Raw genomic sequence first — 24,229 nt, 5'->3', positions numbered from 1 at the left:
TCTAATGGACAAATTAGTGAAATTACTCCAATTCTCATATTCCTCCAACTCCGGGAAAGACGGGGTGTTTAACCTTTTAGACGTAGCCAATCCAAAGCACGTGGTCTGGGAAATGGTTTCATTTAAAAACCACATATGATTTGGGATGAGACATGCACGGTGCAAAGCCTCAGTGCCTCGTACCTGCCAGGCCCTTGAGCCCCAAACTGATTTAAGGTCTATGGTATCCTTCCATAACTCATACCCTCCAGTAACTAATTGATCCAGGAAGGCTTTTGAATATAACAATTTTGTATTTGAAAGTCGAACCTTGGACTGTGGCTGTTTGCGAAATTTAAAATAAAAGGACTCGGGATTGGACTGATTAAAGTCAGTGAAATAAGTATACTTTTTAAGAAACGTTTCAGAACTCCCTTGTGTTGGTGCTGGGCAATGTTCCCACTGAGTAAAATTAACCGCATCCCTTCGGGAAGATGTCTTGTGTAAGAAGTGATTGCCATAATGTTGGTAACAGAACAATTCACCATAATTAGCAGATTCTAAATATAAATCCTCAGCATCAAAAGCAGCATAATATTTCAAATCAGAAAACAAACTCTCCACAGCATTAACATCCCAATCATCAGAACGAATGTTTTGTTTCACTACATCCCCCATATTAACTCTTAGTACATTAGGGACATTAACGACTTCCGTTGGACCATGAATCTGAAAACGAACTGCATCCCACGCGATTCCATCCAGAACAGGCCACGCTGTGATGTTAACCAAAGTCAAGTCTCTTTTTAATCTGTGTGTAGAATGTGAAGAGGAAAGTGGGGCCAAAGTTCCATTTAAATGAGTAATGCAAGTTCTCTCCTCGACATAGTGTCCATTCATAATCCGAAAAAAATAAAACACAAAACCAATTGACATAAAAAGGTAAACTGAAAAAAGGACCAGCCAAATGTATATCCAAGGAGGTATCAAAAAATGTTTTTTAAACAGGCTGGCATATACTGCAATTTTAGAGGGTTTTTTCGAGGCAAGGGAAGCAGAGTCAAATGAAAATCTGGATTCCGTGGCTAAACGAGCTTGCAGGTCAGGCATGGACAGATCAGTGGGGTATGTATAGTCTGTCTCATCAAGGTTAGTTCCTGGTAAATTATTCAATAATGGACTGGAAACAGCAGGTAAATCGATTGCCACCTCAGGTCCATTATCAGAAGCAGTGTGCATAACTGAATTTCTCACAATGGAAGGACAGGAAACTGCCGGTGTCATGCTAAGAAGAATCGGCCACTCTGTGTATCTTGACATTGTCAATAGAAATAAACCTGTTTTCCTTACGACCTGGAAGTGGTGGTAAAATGACTGTTCTTGTGCCCTTCACTCCAAGCACTGGGACTGGAGCTCGATAGGAGGGACCAAACTCTTTCTTGTTGTCGATCTTCTCTCGAACCAGTTCTCCAACTTGGGGTAGCCAGCCAACTACCGGGATCTGCAACGCATCATCCGATGTGGAGGGCAAATGTTCCTTTGCAAGAGTGTCTCTCGTCTTTTGTAGATTCTGTAAAACATTGCAATGTTCATCTGCGTCAAAGGCAGTGGCGCGAACCACCGAGTCTAGACCGTCAAGGTCAGGGACGAACATCTTGATGCCAAAGAGCATTTCGTATGGGGTCCGCCCACCCAGAGACCTTCTAGGGAGATTATTAAGAGCACGCTGCACGCCATAGAGGTGAGCCAGCCAGTTTCTGCCAGTGCCTATAACTCGGGCTGTCAAAGATTGCTTTAAATCACGGTTCATTCGTTCAACTACACTATTACCCTCGGGTCTGTAGGGTGACGAAAACTTGACTTGGACCCCCATCGAAGTCATGGCATCCTTATACGCCTTAGAGGCGAAAGCCGGACCCTGATCCGAATGGAAGGTACCACAGGCAAAAATCCCTATAAAGATACGCAAATCTCTGATGACAGTCCGGGAATCAGCGCTGCGATGTGGCCATAACCACACAAAGCGTGTGCATGAGTCAACCGCTACTAAGATGTATTTATACGCAGTATCAGATGAAAATGGACCGCAGTGATCTAAATAAACACAGCCTAGTGGTTTATTAGAAATGTACAACTGAGTCTGAGGCGGACGCGTAGCAGTTGAAGGTTTAATCTGCTGGCATATGTCACAAAGAAGGACATAATCACGCGTCTGTTTGTACAGTCCCCGCCACCAGAAACGTTGTTGTAACTGCGTTACAGTGGCTGAGACGCCCGCATGCGCAGACGCCACACCTTCATGAGCCGCTGTAATCAAGTCTGTTCTGCGATCCGAGTTGGGAATCAGCCGTTCCCCAACATCAGGAATTGTCACAAAAGGAACCTTTTCGGGACTTAAGTGGTATTTATACTTCGAAGGGAATCCCGAAGGATGTTTACTTCCCTTCTCAGAGGCAGCAACCGCTGCCAAGATGTCGCTATCAATCTTGGTTTTAGACCTAGTAACTGCCGCAACTAAGTATGTAGATACTGCTGATTTCGCCGCTTCATCAGCAAGCGAGTTGCCAAGAGCGTGTACTCCTACGCGCTGATGACCGAGAGTATGAATCACATAAACGAGTGGCAACATAGCTTTAAGCTCTGCCACTCGAACCCAGATCATTTTATGTTTTATTGTGCTACCCTTGGAATCACGAAAGTCATTTTGAATCCAAAAGAACAAGTTTTCATTGTAAGACTGGACACAGTAGTAAGAATCACTTACAATCAGAGTAGTAACACTTGGATCTGCGTACTCCAAAGCTAGTAATAGAGCACGAAGCTCTGCCAATTGTGCAGTGCAATCGCCCAGGGGCAACGTGTGTACCTCCCTGGAAATGAACTCGTCATTCAACATAGCACCGACCACAATGGCGCATGCGGAAACGTAGGCATGTTTAGAGCCATGCGCAACCTGCGCCGACCCATCAGTGTAAATGATGCAATGGAAGTCCTCCAAAGGTCGCATCGCCAGAGGAGCAGGATGAACGAATTCATACTGCAAGTACTCCTGTGACCGTAAGGAGGCGTCAAAAATAAACATGACATCTGCGGATGACAATGACGCAGCCCACTGAATCCACCGAGGGTGCAAAGCCTTTGAATTTGGTACACTGGCTTTCGTGACTGCCTCCAAATGAGGACAGGGTGTTACCACTAGCATGCGTTTCCCCTGTGACAGAGCACGTTCTTTTAGAATTGCCATCTGTACAGCAGTTAAAACCTTTTCTATGGTGGGAAACCGCATCTCAGCCGAGGTGTACAAGTGTGACTTGTAAGCAATAGGTACTGTGTCACCTTCATTAAAAGTGAGGTAGGTGAAACCCACCGTCCCAGGAATTATTCTTATTACCAGGTTGGTGTGGTTATCACGAGTCAGTAAATATTTAGAAGCGAGCAGATCAGCCTGCAAGGATTGCAAAATGGCTGAATGCTCAGGCAGCCAGCATGATTTTGAGAAAGTTGGTTGTATCAAAGCATACAGAGGCTTGACACGCTGGGCATATTCCGGAATGTAAGTTCTGCCGAAATTCAAAAAGCCCAGTAAGGATTGTAATTTCTTCAGTGTTGTTGGTGCGCGCAATTGTGCGCACTTCTCCAAGAAGTGAGGAGCCAAACCTCTACCTTCATTGTTGAGCTCATAGCCCAAAAACAACACTGTGTGTTCAGCAATGTGCGATTTTGCAAAGTTGAATTTGTAACCCATGTCTGCGAAGTTGCAAACAAGAGAATTTACACGACACAGATGCTCCCAAATATCGTCGTCTGTGAGATATATGTCATCCACATACGAAAAAGCATCCGGGTCGAGAGCCTCCAGAATAGAGACAATTCGAGCGGTAAATACACCAGGACTATTCTTGTAGCCCATTGGAAGACGCCGGAATTGCTTTTGGACTCCAGCGCTTGTAAAACTGGTCCATTGGGAGCTAAAGCTGTCCAATCGGTGGGCATAAAAACCATTGGATATGTCAAGCGTTGTCTTGAAACGCTTACGCACGAGACTATCCACTAGGGCAGAGCCGTGGGTATTCTGTACTGCACAGTTACGGCAATGCGAGTTCAAATGCCGGTAATCCAAAACCAAACGATATGATCCGTCAGGTTTATTCACAGTAAAAAGGGGATTATTCATCGGTGACACACACGTTTCAATAACTCCCTGATATTCCAATTGTTCAAGGATTTCCGCGACGGAAGATTTTGCTTCACGCCGAATGGGATATTGAGGTTGAGGCTGCGGCTGAGACCGCAACGGTATTTCGTGGCAAGGCGACAATTTATCCCAACCACATTGGTTACGGTACAGAGCCGGCGCGAGAGCCCGAGCCCACTCTTCTGCAAAATGCTGCGCATGCTCTTTCGAGACTGTGTTCGCGAAACTGGGAAGGATTACCTCCTCCCCTCGCGGCGCCGCGAGCACAAAAGGTGGGGGCCAGTCAGCCTCCGAAAGTAAAATATCATATGTAGAAGACAGATTCTCCCAAAATACACCTTTAACGGTACGTTGTATGTCACCTTCAATTAACAGGACAATTTCATATAGTCTTTCAGGGGGAGCAAGTCTCGTATCCGCTGTTTCTATCACAACGTAGACATCAGTCGCTGTCACCCTCAGTAGTGGACGCAGCGCCTCTCTGACTATGGTTATCTCCGCCGCGCTGTCCAGCAAGGTCAGAGCCCACGTCAGATTCCGAAGCCGCGTTCTCACTATCTGTGGCATATCGATGCGCTGTTAAGGCTGCGACTTTCTTTTTCGCAAACTGCGGACGCCTAGGCGTAGAATCCTCCTGCTTCACTGCGCCGTCCGTCTGGCGGGACTGACCACGTCCTTGTTGGCCACCACGTCCACGTCCACCCCCTCCTCCTCCACCGGTCTTCGATGCCGATGTGTCCTGAAAGGAACGAGGAGAGCGTTGATCAGAACCCTGAAAACGATCAGGTGATTTAATCATCGCGCGGTCGCGCAAATCATAAACTTTTTCGGATGGCGCAGGAGCTTGTATTGCAGGAAAAGAACCCTGAGTCTGCACTGTCTGCTTCCCCTGTGTCTGTTTTTTAGGCCAATTCGATTTCTTGGACTTGGGCTGGGCATCTGTCACTGCAGATTGTCCCTGTGGTTGTTTTTTATCCTTCACTGGAAAATATTTCAGACCTCTACTTGTGCGGCCAATCGTTTTATAAGCGGCCACTACAATCTTTGCTAAATGGCGGGGTTTGTCGGCATCGGGCAGAGCAGCCAAAGCATTCGACACCTGAAAGTTAACCGCATCTCCTTTAACATTGGAGAGAATGAGATCACTTACAATCTCAAAAGAACCACACAGGCGCATACCCAATTCCACCGCTGCCTCTGGACCGTGATCATTCTGAACACGTCTAATGATTTCAGGCAGGGCATTCATAGACGGGGTGCCGAAGCACCTCGTATAAACTGCCGCAAAAGTCTTTCCCCAGCTTTCACAGTCAGCAAGTTCAGGAGTAATATCCTTCGGTAGAGTAATCGTCAACATTCTATGTTCATCAGCAGGAGTAGAATTCGGAAAAACCGCCTCCAGTTGATCAAACTTCTCCGCTAGCCAGAATGGGAAGTCATCGTTGTCAACAGGACGCGCACCAAAAACCGAATTTACCATAACAGGATTGAGACGCATTCCGCCTCGTTCCATGGGAGCGATCACACCCACCTGGGGACCACCAGGAAGATGTCGACCGATGTATTGCACTAAAGCACGAATCACGGAAATGGAAACTACATGCAGCCTGCGAATTTCTATCAGGGTACAAGCCCCGTGATTCGGGTGCGGGGTAAAGCCACCCAGCGCAGGCCAATTAGTACCTGGAATCGAGAGTGGACCTAACCTCGCACGGGACAAAGAGTGGGGGAGGGCGCCATCAAACCAAACTCGATGCTGCCAATGATCAATAGGTATTTCCAAAGCTCTGTATGGCGTATATTCAGCCGGGACATCCGAGGCGGTGTAGGAGTGGTACAAACCAGAATTAGCGTCCACAGCCGGAAACGTAACCCAAGAGTAAAACAACTCGTAAGGAAACGCCGGATCTGCACTTACCACGAAAATCACAGCCATCCCATCTACTGGGACCTGGTACGTCTGAAGATGGTTGCGTACCGCTACGCGACTATGCTGCGCAATAGCCACCGCTGCCGCCATCACAGAATGGAAACAAGAAAACACAAAGAACACTTTGTAGCACAACTGGGTAGTAATTCAAAGAAACCGTTTAAGTAAGAATCAAGCTTGAATAAAGACCTATTTCAAAAAATAGGTAGGTTTCACCAACACCCCGCTTTCCGGAAACGGACGTGAAGGGGTTAAGGCATGAACGATAAACTACTCGAGCGTCATGATATAAGACCACCGAAACCGTTGGGCGCCATGTTGCAGGGTTTCTGTACTCACACAGAACTGTGCACAGAGGAGTGGAACCTCGGCAAATTAGGATGTCCCAAAACTTACCTTAGCAACCAACTCACCCCTTACCGAGCTAGCTACAGTGTCTCATTGGACATATCAAACACCCAATGTTTAGACAAACCAGAACATGAACTTACAGTACCTCAGGGTACGTGGGACTCATGAACACTCTTTCGTTATATTATCATTACAAACCAGAACATGGAGTAAAGAAGACACGTGCATTTGAAATATTTATTTACTAATGCCGTCTTCTCAGGCGCAGTATCTTTGATAATACAAGTATACTTATTATCAGTAGCAAAATTATCAGCATAGTTACTAAGACATAAAAAGCGAATGGTGACAGCATGTTAACATGCTGTAATGAATAAGAGTTAACAACACTTATATCTCACCCTCCCTAACACATATATTATATTATTATCTAAGAAGGTCTCTTTGGGTTGTTTTAGGGCGGGCCCATACCTTAGTGTCCTAGCATGAAGGAATCACATCAGCATACACCAGCTCTCTCTGCATGTGCACCGCATCAAGTGTGTTAACAATTCTCGTGCAAAGCAATATCAATCCCGCCTCAAGCCCAAGTTGGCAAAGGCTGCACTTGTGTTATGACTATGAAGGCGTGGAGATCAGACCTCATAACAATTCCATATCGTGTTGCTCCTGAAACTTCAGCACTCTCCGTGCAGACATGTTTTATTAAACAAAGCAGATATCAGAGCAATAACATATTATTCTCACATTCACCACGGCAAACCACTAGGTTGAAAGCTAAGTCAACAATTAAGGGTCGTGTGCAGAAGTTGCAAGAAAGGAAAAATGGCGTTTAAATCTAAAATGTACCTATGCTAACTTAACACGAAATATGGATATATAGGAGCTATACAACAGCTCGAGTGTTCATGCAGCTCATAGGCATGATGGCCTCCTGCATATTCATTGCATCTCATGCCCGACTTCACATGCGGCCATTGCAAGAATGCCTAGCACGGCAATGGAACCAGGATCAAGGACAACTAAAAGACCTAGTGTTGGTAGACAGTCGCACTTACAACTCTCTGCAGTGGTGGAATCCACAAAGCCTTTCCAAGGGGCGACCATTCCAAGAGCCAGTTCCACAAGTAGTATTGACAGCGGACGCATCGCTGACAGGTTGGGGAGCCCACCTACTTCAATACACAGTCCAAGGGCTCTGGACAATCAAACACAAGACACTGCATATCAACCACTTGGAGTTGCTAGCAGTATTTCTAGCACTGAAAGCATTCCAGAAATACAACAAGGCTGTGTTAATCCGGACGGACAACATGACAGCCATGTACTACATCCAGAAACAAGGAGGGACACACTCTCCACAGCTGTCTCACCTAGCACAGAGCCTATGGAAATGGGCAATTCCCAAAAACATTTTTCTCCTCGCGGAACACCTGCCAGGAAAAGACAATCAAATAGCAGATCTGTTAAGCAGACACAGCCAACAGCTACACGAATGGGAGATTCACCCTCAAGTTCTGCAATCATTCTTCCAAGAATGGGGGCATCCAGAGATAGATCTGTTTGCCACAAAAGAAGACTCATAATGCCAGTACTTTGCCGCCAGGTTCCCACACCCGTTGTCACAAGGCAATGCGATATGTATGAACTGGTCAGGCAGATTTGCGTACGCTTTTCCACCAGCCCCACTGATTCCGCTGGTGGCATGCAAACTACGCCAACAGTCACTCACAGTGATCCTGGTTGCTCCCACATGGGCAAGACAGCCATGGTACACAACGCTCCTAGAACTTTCAGTAGTTCCCCATCAAAGACTGCGCCTCTTGCCACATCTTTTAACTCAGAACCATGGAGAAATCAGGCACCCAGATCCCAATCAGATGAACCTAGCGATCTGGCTCCTGAAGTCTTAGAGTTCGGATACCTTAACTTGCCTCCTGATTGCATGAACATTATCAAGGAGGCAAGGCGCCCAACTACTAGAGCATGCTATGCAGCTAATTGGAAAAGATTTATAATTTGTTGCAATAATAACCAAATCAATCCATTAGATGCTTCCATCCAAAACATTATCTGTTACATCTTCAAACATGCAATCTAGCATACCCTTCCACAAGGCTACATCTTGCTGCCATAGCAGCATATCTCCAAAACAGACAACACATGTCCCTGTTCAGAGTACCAGTGATCAAAGCTTTTATGGAAGGACTTAAAAGGATAATCCCTCCAAAGCATCCACCTTCACCAGTCTGGAACTTAAACATAGTACTTACCAGACTTATGGGACCTCCCTTCGAACCACTACATTCATGTGAATTACAATTCTAAACATGGAAGGTGGCATTCTCGATTGCCATTACCTCCCTCAGGCGAGTGAGTGAGCTACCGGCACTAACCATTCAAGAACCTTTCATTCAGATACATAGCAATAAGGTAGTACTTCGTACAAACCATAAGTTCATGCCAAAGGTTATATCCACTTTCCATATCAATCAGTCAATAGAGTTGCCAGTTTTGTTCCAAAACCCACAGTCAGTGGCTGAAAGAGCCCTACACACACTAGATGTAAGAAGAGCTCAGCTATATTATGTTGACAGGACTAAATCATTCAGGAAGACAAAGCAACTGTTTTGCTTTTTCTCCACAACATAAAGGTAATCCCATTTCAAAATCAGGAATAGCCAGATGGATAGTTAAATGCATTCAAATATGCTATCAGAAAACTAAGCGCACTTTAACAGTTCCCCCAAAAGCCCACTCTACGCGTAAAATGGGGGCATCCATGGCTTTCCTAGGAAATATTCCCTTAGAAGACCTATGTAGGGCAGCTACATGGTCTACCATACACACTTTCACTAAACACTACTGTGTAGATGTGCAAACAAAGCAGCAAGATGCTGTAGGCCAGGCTGTCCTTAAAACTCTTTTTCAAACTGCTGCAGCTGGGGCAGGTGACCACCGCTAGAGGAGATACTGCTATACAGTCTATGCTAAGATATGAATTCAGCAGCCTACATGCCTCGAACGGAAAATGCTACTTACCAGTATGCATCTGTTCTTGGCATGTAGGGCTTCTGACATTCATATCGCCCACCCTCCTCCCCGGTGCCTGTCACAGCTGCAGTAATCTTTCTACATACACTTACATGGTCATTCTTACTTTTCTATACTCCATCTTTGCCACAATGGCGAAAAACAATCTGATGGACAGAATGCCCATGCGCACTGTAGTCCGGGGGAGGAGTCACCTATCTCGTGATACTTCGAAGACTCTTCCAGGGCAACAAGGTGCAAACATCCGGACCCAACACTAGGCGGCGATCTATGCTAAGATATGAATGTCAGCAGCCCTACATGCCAAGAACAGATGCATACTGGTAAGTAGTATTTTCCTTTTGATAGTTCAAGCAGAAAAGTAGCTTCATTTAAAAAATGTATTTTGGGTTGGCTGAACCAGAGTGGGCTTAAAGCCAATTGCCACTCCTCACACGTCAAGAGCTAGATTGCACACCCTTGACTGGGAAAGATATTCGCTCAGAGCCAAATGGCTTGCCCCTGAGCCCAGGAAAGCCTAGAGGGTGGTAATTGCTGACCGACCACTTATTAGGGATTAACAGTCTAGGAAATGTAATAAGCAGTTAGCAGAGGAAACTCTTTTGACTTGGAGATGCCTAGGAGTGCTTTCCTTATTTATTCCCCGGACCCTCTTAGCTAGCCAGTATTCAACCAGGGGGAGAGAGTTCTGTGACCCAGTACACCCCCAGAGTTAGAATATGCATCTTTGGCTGGGTGAGTTAATGACTCTGGCTTCGAGGACAGTGTCTTGCCTCTGGGCCTAGGAAGGGCCAATGAATGTTACCTGCTGCCCTCTTAGCAGGATTTAACTTTCTGGGAGTGCACAGGAAGAGTTGGCAGAATAAAGTCTAGATTTAGAACTTCTTCTTTTGGGGGGGACTTTTCCTATACTTCCCCAGGATCCTCCTATACTGTTAGGACCCAGCCAGAGTAGGAGGGAAAATCAGTTATGACCCATTCAGGTGAGAAGTGGCCAATAAGCTGGAGATCAGCCTGCCTGGTGGCAGCTTGGTCCTGCCATAATATGGATCGTGGGTAATTTTATTGGAAGGAAAAGAGGAGTGTTTGCAAAAGAGATATGGGACTGCAAGAAAATCGTTGTGGTTGGATAGCAAATTTGTTCAATCATTGCTGGCTAGTGCATACGATAATTAATGAATCCACCACCACCTCCTCAGAACATTTCTAGACCTGGGATAACTCCATCTGAAGAAAAAGTCCCATTTAAAAAAAGAATCTGGACGCTTGCTGGTATAAGTACTCACACAAGGACTCCAGGACCTCTGAATCTTACTGCCCACACGGACTGGATCGGCTCTCTGTGGATTATGTGGTTGACCTCTTGTTTACCTACTTCTGGAATACAAAAAGTAGACTGACTCCTGATTCCAGGGGGGGGGGGGGGGGGCAGCTGACTAAAGAGATTTGGATCCTGCAGGAGGCCTGACTGGATAGAGAGCTGGTGCCCAGGATAAAGGGGTTGCAGAACTAGCAAGAAGAATCTCAGTCCTCTGCTTCATGTCCGTCTGCCTGAAATTACACCTAGGCTCCAGTCCATCGCAAACTGTTGTTTTTCCCTTACCCTTTTTATTGATGTTGATGCCTTTGCTCCGTAGATTTTTTTTTTTTTTTCCGTAATTGGTTTGGGAATTTTATTGTTTTTTGTTATTCACTTTAAAATTGTTGGTACTGCTTTTGAACTTAGCATGTACTTCTCTGGGGATGCCCTGCTGCATATGCCATAGCTACCAGCGGTTGAACTGAGGTTCTGTCAGAACTGCATTTTGATCCAACCAGAGTGGATCTTCTGCGCGGTAGTGGTACCACCTTAGAAGAAAATCTGTCTTCTTTTATATTCACCCCCAATTTGTTTTAACTGATGTCGATTTTTGTATTCTATGCACTGGATCCCTTTTAACGAGACCTCAGTGCATGTACTCTAACCACTAAAAACTTGTCACATTGGTTGACAAGCCTAATTGGAACATTTAACTCGCCTATAAGTCCCTTATATATTGTACCGAGTATACCTAGTACCTGTAAGTTAAGTGTCATTTGTGGACTGCAGCACCAAAGTGACAATGCAAACCATGGCTTCAGGCCTGCTGCTGCAGCATGAGGGCAGTTTTAAAACTGCAAATTGGACCTACCAAATTGACCAATTTTCGAGGCCTAAACCTTCCTTTTTTATACTTCTGAGTCAACCCTAATGTAGTACTTAAATGCCCATAGGGCAGGGTGCATGTATTTGAAAAGTCGGACATGTGCGCTTAAGTGTTACATGTCCTTCCAATTAAAAATCTCAGTCGTTTTTCACTATGGCAAGACTGGCTCTCCCATTGAAAAGCATTGGGTTACATTATAGAACCTTATAATCCACAACGTATGTTTGGGAATAGCTAGAAAAGTGATTCAAGGACTCAGATTAATATTAATTAAAAATCCAAACTATTGGTCAAGTTGGATTTGAAATCCCAATTTTAACAAGCATTGGCATAGCTAATAGGTGTCGCTTTTGGGACCTTATTAGTATTTCGTTATGCAGCACAATTTCCTTGGTGCAACAACATCCACTGTTGCATGGCTAAACACTTATAATGTTCCAAAGGCGAGACCTATTGGCTATGCCAATGCTTGTTCAATGCGTTTGATGCCAGCAGGTCACTCTGAAACACAGGATGATGTTCCGCTCCCACGGAAAGGAAGGATTGAAACAGAACATCCAGCACTGGACGGCACTTATGGTTGCTTTTTATCCTCACCCTCAATTTGCATTACATTAGGCACTACAGAAAAACGCAATCAACGAGAAATTGAGGCAACTGCTTCCTAAAATGGGGTCAACTGCAACAAGGTGATGGATGCAATGCTTGAATTCATCCTAGCCCCTGGCGATCGGTCAGTTAGATTCCAGTCTACCATTCTTCGCCCACTATGCCACACTAGACAAAGGCTCACCTTATGCAAATCAGTACTAACCCCGCTCATGGGAACAGCCCCCCAAACTGCCAGACCTAAAGGTGCAGCAGAGGATGTGCCGCCACTGTGATATTTTTTAAATGCAATTCTTGTTTTAAATAAGTCTTCTTCTATTCCTAAACACTGAGGAATGTGTTATGGGGGCACACAAACACATATCAATAAATATTAACCAGAACATTGAGAAAAATAGTATCGTAGCAAAAGTACACCTCAATACAGCAGGATAAATTGTGTCGGTGGGTAGGTGGGTAAAGAGCAGATCCAGTAACCAGTATGTGCTAAGTGTCAGAATTTCACCACTACTGTACGTGATTTTGAAATATTTACTTCAGAATATTCGGAGTAAACTACATTTGTGAAATATAAACCAATACCAGCTAAATCTATGATGCCCCAGCAGTTACTGAAGTGTAAAAAAAAATGCACATTCTTTTGTATTCCATTTCATATTGTAAAGAGCCTCGTATGTGTGTCCTAAAGGAAAGACCGAAGACACGGCTTGTCCTAGGTATGCTACCACACTCACTGCCTCACCCCGCTCCAGCCCACCGCACTCCTGTCACTGCAGCACTTCTCCCATGGCCCTTTGCGTCCCCTCTTGCCTGCGGTCGACATGTCAGTGAACAGTACTGTGCTATTACAATTAACATGACCCTTTCTACCCCAGAACGACAAAGATGCTGAGCCACAGCAAAACAGTTCCCATAGTGAGAACAGGCCAATGAGGGCCGGCTTTAAGGCAGTGCGATTGGTGCGGCTGCACTGGGTGCTGACACGGAAATGGGGGGCACTGACCTCAGAGGGGGCGCGGTTTGGCAATAACATAGGCTTTAAAAGCATCTGCTGCAGATTTGCTAATGCTTCCAGGATTCTGGCAGTAATTAAAATGTCAGATATTTTTTTTTGTCATTTGTACAGGAATTTATATAGCGCAAATCACCAAGCGGTTTCTAAGCGCTTGCTTAGGGAACCCGTCCTGGTATTCCCCTGTGAGATAACCCCAGCAGGGTATCTGCAAGGTGAAAGCCAGGCATCCCGCCTGGAGGGGCCGTTGTGGAGATTAAGCAAGCTATTGCCCAGAGTCGCAGAGTGTGAACCCGTGAATCGAGTAGGCACCGGAGTGAGAATTGTCGAGTCCATGGACATTTTAGGACTCAAGACCCCGCCGAGCCGGGAATTGAACCCTGGTCCCGGGCTGACCTCTGCTTCCAGGTCTACCTCCTCTAACCAGTGAGCCACACTTCTCCACCTCTTGTGATTAATGTTCAGGCTAGACAGGCTAGACAGAGATGCAACTTTTGTCTAGTGGCAGTTTTGACTCGCCATAAAGTAGCGCAGAAGGTTAACATGGCTGCTGCAAAGAACAGATCTGTTTTTTGTGTAGGTAGCTGAGCGGATTATTAAAGCCAGCCTACACTAGCGCTTTAAAACAAGTGAAATGTATGTGAGGGAAGGGCTATGGAGAGATGAGGGGCACTTTTGCAGGGTGGCAGTGGGGGAATCCGAGGAGGACAGAAGGGGTGCAACAAAAAAGATTGTCACACAGGGTGCTACCAGCATTAAAGCCAGCCCTGGGGCCAATGGTCCCGAAAAACCGCCCTGATACTCTCAAGCAAAGAATCAGCAAATGTGTCATTATATGCAACACATGACCAAAAACCATCTCTCCTCTGCAAAGCTCCTTCATTCCCTTTGCCTCGATTTGGAAACACGTAAAATGCAATGTAAGTATGTGTAATTGAGTCATGTGTATACATGTGCGCTGAAAAAAACCTGCTGCCATTGGGTGAGGCCTTCTAGCAATACTGTAATAAATAAATAGTATTTTCCCATTTACATATTTACGGTTCAGTAATGTAAGTTCAACAAGAACCCGGTTACACACAACACTGTTTTAGGGTAGATTGTGCTCGAGATGCGACTAGTCTAAAACCTCTGGGAAGGCCAGCTGAAAGAGGAAATGAGGAGCGAGTTGTTAACTGCTTCAAAACAAACCATTCATAGAATGTCTACACGGTGTACTAACCTTTTTGAGGCTACCATTGCTGCATACTTGTTTATTTACATAGTGCGGCAGACTAGATCAATAATGCCAGGAAAGAAAACAGCCTGTCATGTACCGTACAGTGAGTGAACGAACACACGCACACGCACACACACACGATCTGCTTAAACAAAAGACAATTCAGTGTAAATTTCAACCAATAAAAAGACGTTAAAAAAAATAATCAGTATATACCCAAAAATGGCCGATGTACGGCCCAAAACAAGAGTGCTTGTGCATTAGGTGCTTGAGAATAAAATTTAAAAAATTGCGCGCTGGCACAGGGATAGATCGCAATTGGATTCAGCCAGATGGCAGCTGTGCATGTCGTGCGCGCACGCTCTTGTGCACGTGACATCAAGCTGGTGGCTGTAAAAAGCCTTTGGGTAGCACTTTTGAACCCCAGTTACTAAATGTCTCGCTTGAGACGGTGCATGCAATGGCTCAGGCGAGACCTAAATTTGGCACTTTTAGAAAGTTGGCATTTTTCGGTCAGAAACCTCTGGTCGTTCTCAGAGTTCATACCAAACTGTCACCTACAAGCCTGCTGGCCTCCTGCAAGAAGGTGTGAATGGCTACCAGGAAAAGATCCAAAAAGGCCTTGGACTGGTCAGGTGTGACCCCCCTCCTGACAAGATTGTGTTCATGATGTGCCTTCCAACTGCACAGGCTACAAAGGGGCATGTCCTGGCACCAGCACATGCAACTCACACCTAGGCTCGCCCTTGCCATTGTTCATGTAGCTAGAGTAGCACCAATCTCAATGTTGCGGACAGAAGTTCCTCATTTCTGTAGGCACACCTCAGAGGTGTGCCCAGAGCTCTGACTAGGGCAAGAACTGGTCTACCAAGTTGGATTTTGGCAAAGCAAGACACTGTTATATTGTTTTGGGCCCAGTGCCAGATAATAATGAAGATAATGATGAAGTGAATTGTGTTGTCCTTCTGAACATTTTCCTTTTTGCCCAGGAGTTTCCCCCACCCACAAGCTTGAGCCAGGCATAAAAGTAGTATCTCTTGGGGACATTCCTCAAAAAAATCTCTGGACCTAGAGCAGACAGAAGGATGGCATGTTCTGTGGAACCTGTGGAGAGAACCCCAAACGGCTGGCCCTACTCCCCACTTGAACCCAGGACTGAAGAGTGGACTGAAAGGTCTAGTTGGCTAGCTTTCTGTAAAGCTCTATGAATACAAAAAGCTGTATGACGTCCAGACTCTGCTGAGCCCAGCTGACCAGTTCTATCCGAATTTGCCCTGGACCCTGCTGGTGGCTTCTGGGAGATTGAGTCGTAACCCCAAGTGGTGTCCCAAAGATCATGAACCTTTGGCTGGTGTTAGTGTACTCTTTGTCCCTCCATATTTTCAAGACTTGACACTTGAACATTTTTTCTGAACTTTTTAAACAAAGAGCCAGAGGCTATCTCCAGACCACAGCCTCCGATGTCTAACTGCCAGTCAGGCTCAACTTGCTTCTTTATCCAGTTGAAAAGATCCTGACTTCTAGAAACGTTTTTAAGTCCGAACATAGAGGACTTTGCCAGGACCAGTGCCGAGCAGCACCCCCACCTTCCTGGACCTGCTCTTTGGACTTTTCCCGCTCTGAGATTTAGATGTCGAGCATTAAACTTCCTTACAGTGGTGAGGCTCCCACTGAGGTCCTGCACTGCAGCCGGCTGCCAGAGAGGATTTTCTCGAAGAAAAAGACTAAGTCAGAAGATAAACTTTTTAACACACCAAAACTGGTCACTGTATCTGACTCACTCACGCTCCACTGCTGTCTGCCATAACGTTTGACTTTGACCCACTGTAGCACGACCAGATACCCGCAGTTGATGCTTTGTGACGCTAGAAACCTCAAACTTTGAAAAATCATATCTCTGGTTCCCTATATCCAATTTGTCGTTTTGGTGTGTTGTCAAAAAAAAAAATTCTCTATTATAAATTGGTGTGGGATTTTTTATTCAGTTGTGTTATCTACCTATTAAGTTTTTGCACTGAAAAATGCTTTACACATTTTTTTTCTAAGTGAAGCCTACCTGCTCTGTGCTGCAGCCACTAAGGGTTGAGCTCCGGTTTAAATTATTGAGAGGTAACGGACCCTACTAAGGAATAGAGCCATTATTACTTGAAGTGGACTTGCATTCACTCCAGCTAATAATCCACTTTCTCACATCCCACCTCCCCCAATTAATAACCTCTTTTCTGACATTCTTTCAATGCCTTCCTAGTCGAGGCAGGTAATGTTACCCTCTTGGGAAAAGCCATGCACATTTCAAGCAGTCCTAGAACCAGCAGTTTTATGTGAGCGGCATAGAACTCCACCAGTAGCGCATCGGCTGGGGTTAAGAGTTGGCAGTGCTTAATTTGAGACTGTAGTTTCTGGTGCTCGGCACTGGCACTCAATTGTCAACACCAGGACTTATGACAGTGTTCCACTTGGTGGCGCTGTTTGTCTAGTTTAGAGATGAGCATTCTGTTTTTTAATAAATCAATGTACATTAAAATAACTATTATCTGCCACCAAAGCTTTTCTCCTATTTTTGCGGGCCTGGAAAAGTCTGAATTGTCACACTTGTGGGAGTATCCTGATTAGTAGTTAGTCATGTTGGTTCTGTCATTGGCAGTGCTGGCTGGGGCAATAGAAGGTGCAAGCTCCAGTGGCCTCCTGAAGAGGGCCCTGGCACTTATTATTTTACAAATTAAGCACTGGGGAGGGGGTGGGTGGGGGTTGTCTCTCGTCTGAGATGGCTGTCCTAATTTCTTCTGTTGTCCTGGAACATCTAAAGCCTCTGCTTGGGCAGTAGTTGGGGTAGGCAGGGCTCTGAGCTGCCCTCTACCCACCCTATAAATTCCACAGTGTCTCCTTCACATTGAGAGACAGATCCTGAGGAAGAACTGCTGATCATCCCAGTTGGGAACGCTTACTTATTGTGATGTACACCTTACAGAGCTGGTGAACCTAATTAAGCGCAGCAGATCTGGCGATCTAATTGCGTAGGGCCCTGCATTTTACAGTGACTGAGTACTTTTACATCGGTTGGTGGCAGGACCACAGGCCACAGCAGCCCAAGCGGCCGGGAGAGCCACCCCACTTCAACCTGGACTAGGCTGGTCTGGGCCATTGCTCTTTCATCTGCCATCCTCATTCTGGTCTCCCAGGGATCCCACATTGCTGTCTTTCTTAGTGGTGAGAGAATAGTTTGCTCAGTGGTGTGGCTTATTTATGGAATTTGATTAAGCGCACGGCTACCCCCGCCGGGGTTTCCCGGCGCTGTGGACAGCAGCGGTAGTGATCAAGACGACTAGTAGCAGTTTGCTTTGTATATTTTACAGGAGCAGCATGAAAATCAAACTGGGGTGTCACCGGGTGGTTTGCTAACAATCAAATTATGGGGAAGCGAGCCTGCCAAGAAAAGTCACATAACCAGATTCTAGCTTCATCCCGCCCACCAACGTCAATCGACCGAGTGTTGCAGAGAGCTGTAGGGGTTGTGGCCACCGAAATAGAGCTAACAGAAAGGCGACTATCTCTAACCCTGGATCCTCTGCAATCCCCACTAGGTCTGGCGCCCCTTCCGGCTAGCTCCTGTGACCAGTACAACTCCCGCCTCCATCCAGCAAGGTGACAATGATAAAACCAGAACCGCTCCCAAAGAGCTGCCGCAGAAAAGGGGAGGGACCGCATGCCTCTCGAAGCCTGACAAGACTAAAAGAAACTACACAAGGTGTACCCAAACACAGGAAGCCAAATATTGGAGCGCCTTACAACTCTCTTGTCCAGATGTCACCGATTCCAGTACCATCGATAGACCACAAGATGGTATTAAATACCCCTTATGGGAAATAAGCCTACTAACTGACATACAGTAGCAGTTCAAACTCATCGCGAGGGACGAACTCTCTCACCTGGTATACATGATAAAATCTATAACCGCACCTCTGGGGCCATAGTGAAGGGAATTGCCATTTGTCAGACCGCTTCTCCCATTCCACTGAGTCATCGAAGTTTGCCAAATTGCGTGCCCAAGAAGGCAGCACTAGCAATAATGACTTTTGGGACATCCTAGGAGGGAAGGACTAATCTTATGGAGCCCACTTGATCAATTGTATGCCTAGGAGGTTGGCTAGGGCTACAGGGGAGGAGGAAGGGATTGAGCCTGGGAGAGCTGACATGGCAACTTTCCTCACCATTAACTTACCACCCCCCCCCCCCCCCCCTGCCTCATCCCCATACGTTATTGTCCTCCCTGGGGCCCCAAAGATTAAAAAAAAAAGCCAGAATGAACTAACCAACAAATGCTTGTATTGACTAGCTAGATATAGGCATTTCTTATACGACAGAGCACAGACGATCCTCATGACTCGCAGGGTCAATTGGGTAGGAAGTTGACCTAAAGATGGGCAAGGGGATTAGGTTGTGATTAATTTTAGAAATCCAAAGACTGTTTATAGCCTCTTGCCATCGGACTCTCCGAAACAGGATTTGGGTACAGCAATCAAGCCAGTCCCACTTGGATATTTCTATATACCACTGCATGTCCAACTAACTAGGCAACAAAATAGTAATGCATTGTCCACCCTGAACCCAACCCAATTGCAGAGTAGACATCCATACCAGACACCCAGTCCCCTGCTCTTTTCCCTATAACTAACAAATAGATACGGGGTTCTGGAGGGGGTGAATTGACTCTCTGACTACTATATCCCAGACTCAACTAAAATTCTGAGTGGGGACCAATGGCCACCCAATGTACAGTGTGCCTATCGGCCATCGAAAGGAGGAATTGAGTTACTGGATGAGCCTTCCAACGCTAGTACTAGCAAGGAATAAGTCCCGATCCCATATATGATTTCAAGCCATGCAACGCACAATCACCCCAGTGGAGTAGGAATTGGACAGAAGGCTAGTGAAAATAGAAGGTCCAAGTTCCGGAATAGATGCCCCAGATAACAGGAGCACGCAGCCAGATTCAGGGGGGAGGAGATCTTTAGAGCTGCAGACTGAGACATCGCCCCATAGTGATGCCCCAACATAGCAACTCTGGGTACCCAGGAAACACGAACGTCCCTTAGTGCATATTCCTGGAATGTTGCTAGCCTAAAGAAGAAATTCGATTCCACTGACTAGAGGTGCTTTGTAGAGCAGTTTGATTTATGCCTCTTTCAGGAAATATGGTCTAGGGAGGACACTGGCTGTGCTTTGTGACCTTCTCAATGGCTGCCATTACCAAGGGGAGGGGTAGACTATCTGTTGGACTAAGCACTTGGATGGGCACACACATCCCAGGCATGGCCAAGAGGATAGAGTTTCCCCTTCACGATATCTTGTGGGGTTTACTCACTTTTAGCCCCAAGGCCAAAATAGCATTGGTTAATGTCTATTCTGGACCCACAAAAAGAGGTCATGAATCCCGGACTGTGGAACAATTGGCCTCCCTTCTGTCTTTTGTTACACAAAGGGCTTATTTGGTCATAGGGAGCGATTTTAACTGCCAATTCGAGCCCTTGGACGAAACCAGTGATGATGCCGTCTGTGAAGGCTATGGGCCGTTCCAGAGCTGAGTACACCTCCTATCAAAACCTGGTCCCCACTGGTCCTCAAGATTAAATCCTTCACCTTCAATTATTCAGTTAGGGCTTGTAACATGTGCACAAAATCGGACATTCATGGGTCACACACTTTTAACCGGCATGGACATTCTTCTTCGATTGACTACATCCTAGTAGAGACTAGGATGTGGGCAATGGTCGTAGATTTTGCTTTCCTGCCCAGACACGACTGCGATCATAATGCACTGACCCTAGACCTTGTGTTACCGGAAGTGTGAGCTAGATTTCCAGCAAGCGCACCATAAGACGACAGGCTCACACTTACTACTAGTAGGAGTGGAAAACTCTGAATAGTAATTCAGCAATCCCCTGAAATGAAGGCAACCCTATATGAGATAATGAGTTGTTCCCTAATGGACATGATCGAAGTCATCACGGTGGAAGGTACAATTGTTTCATTAGCAGGGGTCACGGAGATGCATACTGAACTCAATAACAAAATAAAGGAAATATTTTGTCCAGAGGGACACCACAGATGCCAAAGGAAGTCTCCACACTCCTGGTTTATTCTGCAATGTCGGGAAGCCAAATTGGCATTGCTGGAAGCTTTAAAATCCAGAGACCGGTTAGTTATTAAACTCAAACGGACCATATATAGGGAGGTTATCTACACAGCTAAAAAATCCTGCGAGCATGAAAAATGGGATTCCTTTTGCAGGGCTCTGATATCTAAAGATCTGAAGGCCTTCTGCACTCTATTTGCTGTCTCAAGATTCTGGTTCTGTATGTGGTGTATACGCAAGGCATTCCTATGATGATATTACCCACACCTAAGCCAAATTTCTGTGCTCCTTGGTGATGGCCCAAGCCAGTCTGCAGTGCATGGCATTTTTAAACCGTACTAATGCTTTATTTGCTAGGACTTTTTGGCAGAGAAATCTAGAGACTAAGTGGCTCCTTTGCGGCTAGCTAATATTGCACTTTAGAAAATTCTCTGTTAATGTCCCAACGTCTTAGCTTTTATCTGACCATTTTAACTAAAACCCAATACCCCATTTTTAACTTCGATGTACACAAATAGGTCTATGTTCTTATAGGCAACATTTTTTATCTGTGTAACCTGCTTTGAACCGTGCAATAGCAGACTGAGACCATTTTAAAGTCACGAGTTTTAAGATTGTTATCCTTGGATTGGCATGGACTAGATACTTAACTGGGCTGATTCCTTTAGTTCAGTTCTAGGATTTCTGGAGGTTTGTTGTTTCGGGTCTAGAGTCCCTTTAGAGGACATTCTATAACCCCTTTGCTGCGCCCGTCGGCCAACGGCCATGGCGAGCACTACCTCCGTAGTGCTGTGTGCGTCCATTGGCTGACGCGGACCCGCCCACCTAATCAAACCGCCGCGGTTAAGTGGATAATGATCATTTGGTCATTAATTGGACATGCAACTTTATACCTACGACGGCTACTATTTTTATGTACTGTATGTATTTCTTGCATTTGCACTTTTATGGTCCTATTACCGAAGTAAAGTATTTTGATGATGAAGATGAAGTTAGCATTTTTATAGTTAAAAAAAAAAAAGGCAACTCCTCCAAACTGGAAAATGTATTTAAATAATATGCTGGAAGACCAAGAATGGAAGTAATTTTCTCTTTCTGACTTTTTTCGTTTTTATTGTGATCAAATAAATATTATTTTTTGTAAACTGAGATAAATGTAACTATTTTGGACGGTGGGTTGCTAGCCTTTACTTTTATGCAGCCACTCTTTGGCATTCTGTCATAAAGTAAAATGTGGCCCCCGTTCTCGAGCTCGGATTGGAAGTAATTCGTTGCTATAAGCCTGCCACCGTACTTTGCTTCACATTGAATGTACTGACGCTGTTCCTTCTTGTTTCAGATGTGTTATCTGTATGATGGACTTTGTTTACGGGGACCCCATCCGGTTTCTGCCGTGCATGCACATATACCACCTGGACTGCATAGATGACTGGCTGATGAGGTCCTTCACCTGTCCCTCCTGCATGGAGCCGGTGGACGCTGCTCTGCTTTCTTCCTATGAAACGAACTGAGCTGCCAGGACTTCTTGGCTCTCCCTAGAACCTGAACATGCTTTTAATCTTAGTCACTGGCCCGGAAGAAGCGGGGATACCCAAGATCATGCACAAATTAAGTATAGCTCCTAGAAGTTCCTAGCACCCTTGAAAGGCTGCAGATATCCAGTAGGCTCTGAATAATGGAACGCATAAAAGTAGAAAGTGCACAAAGCCTTGGCCCCGTGTTTCAAACTGTAACCATACTCTGAATATCCCGAGTTTCCAGAAAGGTGTTTTACTGTTCGTGGTGCTTTCTGTCCACCGGAAGTTGCGTTAAGTTGCCAGAGCATGGGTATTTACATTCTCCAAAAAGTTACTTTTTTCTGATCTCTCTTCACAAGGTGCTGACATTGGGGCCGAGGCTTTATTAAAGGCTACATTTTATAACACTGGCACAAAGTCGTAGATTTAAGCTTGTTTGCACAGTTATTTTTCCATTTGAAATGGAATCCATTGCCTTAGGTCTTTATAAATAGTGTATTGTTATTGTCGGGGCTGGCTCTTATGCTTGAAAGCAGTTTATTTATCACTTGTCTAAAAGTGCTGTGTTCATTTTGCAGTTAGGCGTTGCAGTGACTCCTCCGCTTGTAATCAAGCAGTGAAAGTCACTGCACTTTTTGTATAGGGTTATATTATACATGGTCATGATAATGAAAATGAATCGAGAGGTAGGAAGAGTGAATTTCAGGTATTAGCAACTTTAGTTTTTTGTCACTGCAGGCCATGCTTGTACCTATGAGTACTATGTTAGATTTGCAGTCATCGACTGTTAAGATACAATGGACCACTACATTAGGAGCACAAATTTTACACATAATCTTAAAAAACATGCAGAACACACTCTGTTGCAATGTAATGGTGTGTGAGAAGCTACCTTGTTACAAGGAGATGTCTCGGATTTCAGCCTTTGAGAAGTGCTTCTCTTGTGCCTGTAGATTTAATGGGGTATTCAAACCACATCTACAAACATCTTAATTTTCATGAATGTTTGTCGTTAGGTGCAGTTAGTAGATTGTTGGGTCTCAAAAGCAGATGTGAAATATAACCTGCGCAAAAAAAGTTGTAAGATGTGAAATATGACCTGCGCAAAAAAAGTTGTAAATTATGGTATGTGCAAAATGTTTTTATTTGTTTTTTAAAAACCTAACCAAACCTACGAAGTGTGCCCTGATTGACGCATTTGTTTTTTAAAAAAGTTAGTGGATGCTGGTGAACCTGGACTGCAAGCGATTTACATCCCAACATTAAACGCTCCACTCATGGATGGAAGTACAGTGAAAATAATGGATATAATGATAGTAATTTGTTTTCTGAGATGCACTACGATGACTTTCATGCACTCGTATGAAAGCTGGTACATTGCAAAGTCTTAAATCTGAACTGAACATGCCTAAATCTCGCGTGGATCAAAGTAGAGCTTTGATCAATGGTTTTACTTTTAATGCACGGATTTCATATGTAACGAAAAAGTCCTGTGAGACTTTAATCTATAAATATACTTTTCATAATCTATTGTTTGAATATTAACAAGCGCAGTATGGTAAAGCTTCATTTCCATTATTGTCAAAAAAAATGCCATAAAAAGAAATGTTTAGAAAAATACAACTTGTCATTCCTTTCTTTGCAAATGTCTTTATTTCTTAAGATATAGACTTTTTTTCCTATTCTGATTCCCGTTAGAGTCATTAGAAAACAGGATCTTCACAGAAGTTCCTCTAAATTTCCATTCTGCTTAATTTGTGAAATTATAACTGCTGGGGCCATCATCAGAAGGCCACTTCCGCTTGCCCCGCCCTTTGCCACTATCCGCACTGCCGATTACAGTACCACCATAACTACTAACCATCATATTCCTTCAAGTGTGATCATTCTGACTATTCAAGGCCCCACAAGCTATACGAATGATTTTGGCAGCTGTTAGTAGCAATTTTTTATGTATACTGAATTAATAAATAACTGTTGCTGTGCTCGTCCCTAAATTAGACAAACACTGCCACTATGGTGGTACCCCGAAACGAGTCCTAGG

The 24,229-nt window shown here is 45.0% G+C and overlaps 1 protein-coding gene across 1 annotated transcript in view; it reads left to right on the top strand.

Moving 5' to 3' along the window:
• Positions 1-23,803, top strand: part of RNF11 (ring finger protein 11) — a 164,565-nt gene extending 140,762 nt beyond the window's left edge. Inside the window, exon 3 of the mRNA XM_078670892.1 lies at positions 22,008-23,803. Within this exon, the coding sequence (XP_078527018.1) occupies positions 22,008-22,179 (172 nt within the window). The 3' untranslated portion in view covers positions 22,180-23,803. The remainder of the gene's footprint in view (positions 1-22,007) is intronic.
• Positions 23,804-24,229: the final 426 nt, after the last annotated feature.

This window comes from Lissotriton helveticus, chromosome 1_2 (genome assembly GCF_964261635.1).
Source record: "Lissotriton helveticus chromosome 1_2, aLisHel1.1, whole genome shotgun sequence".
Lineage (NCBI taxonomy): Eukaryota > Metazoa > Chordata > Amphibia > Caudata > Salamandridae > Lissotriton > Lissotriton helveticus.
This window is presented reverse-complemented; position numbering and strand designations above follow the sequence as displayed.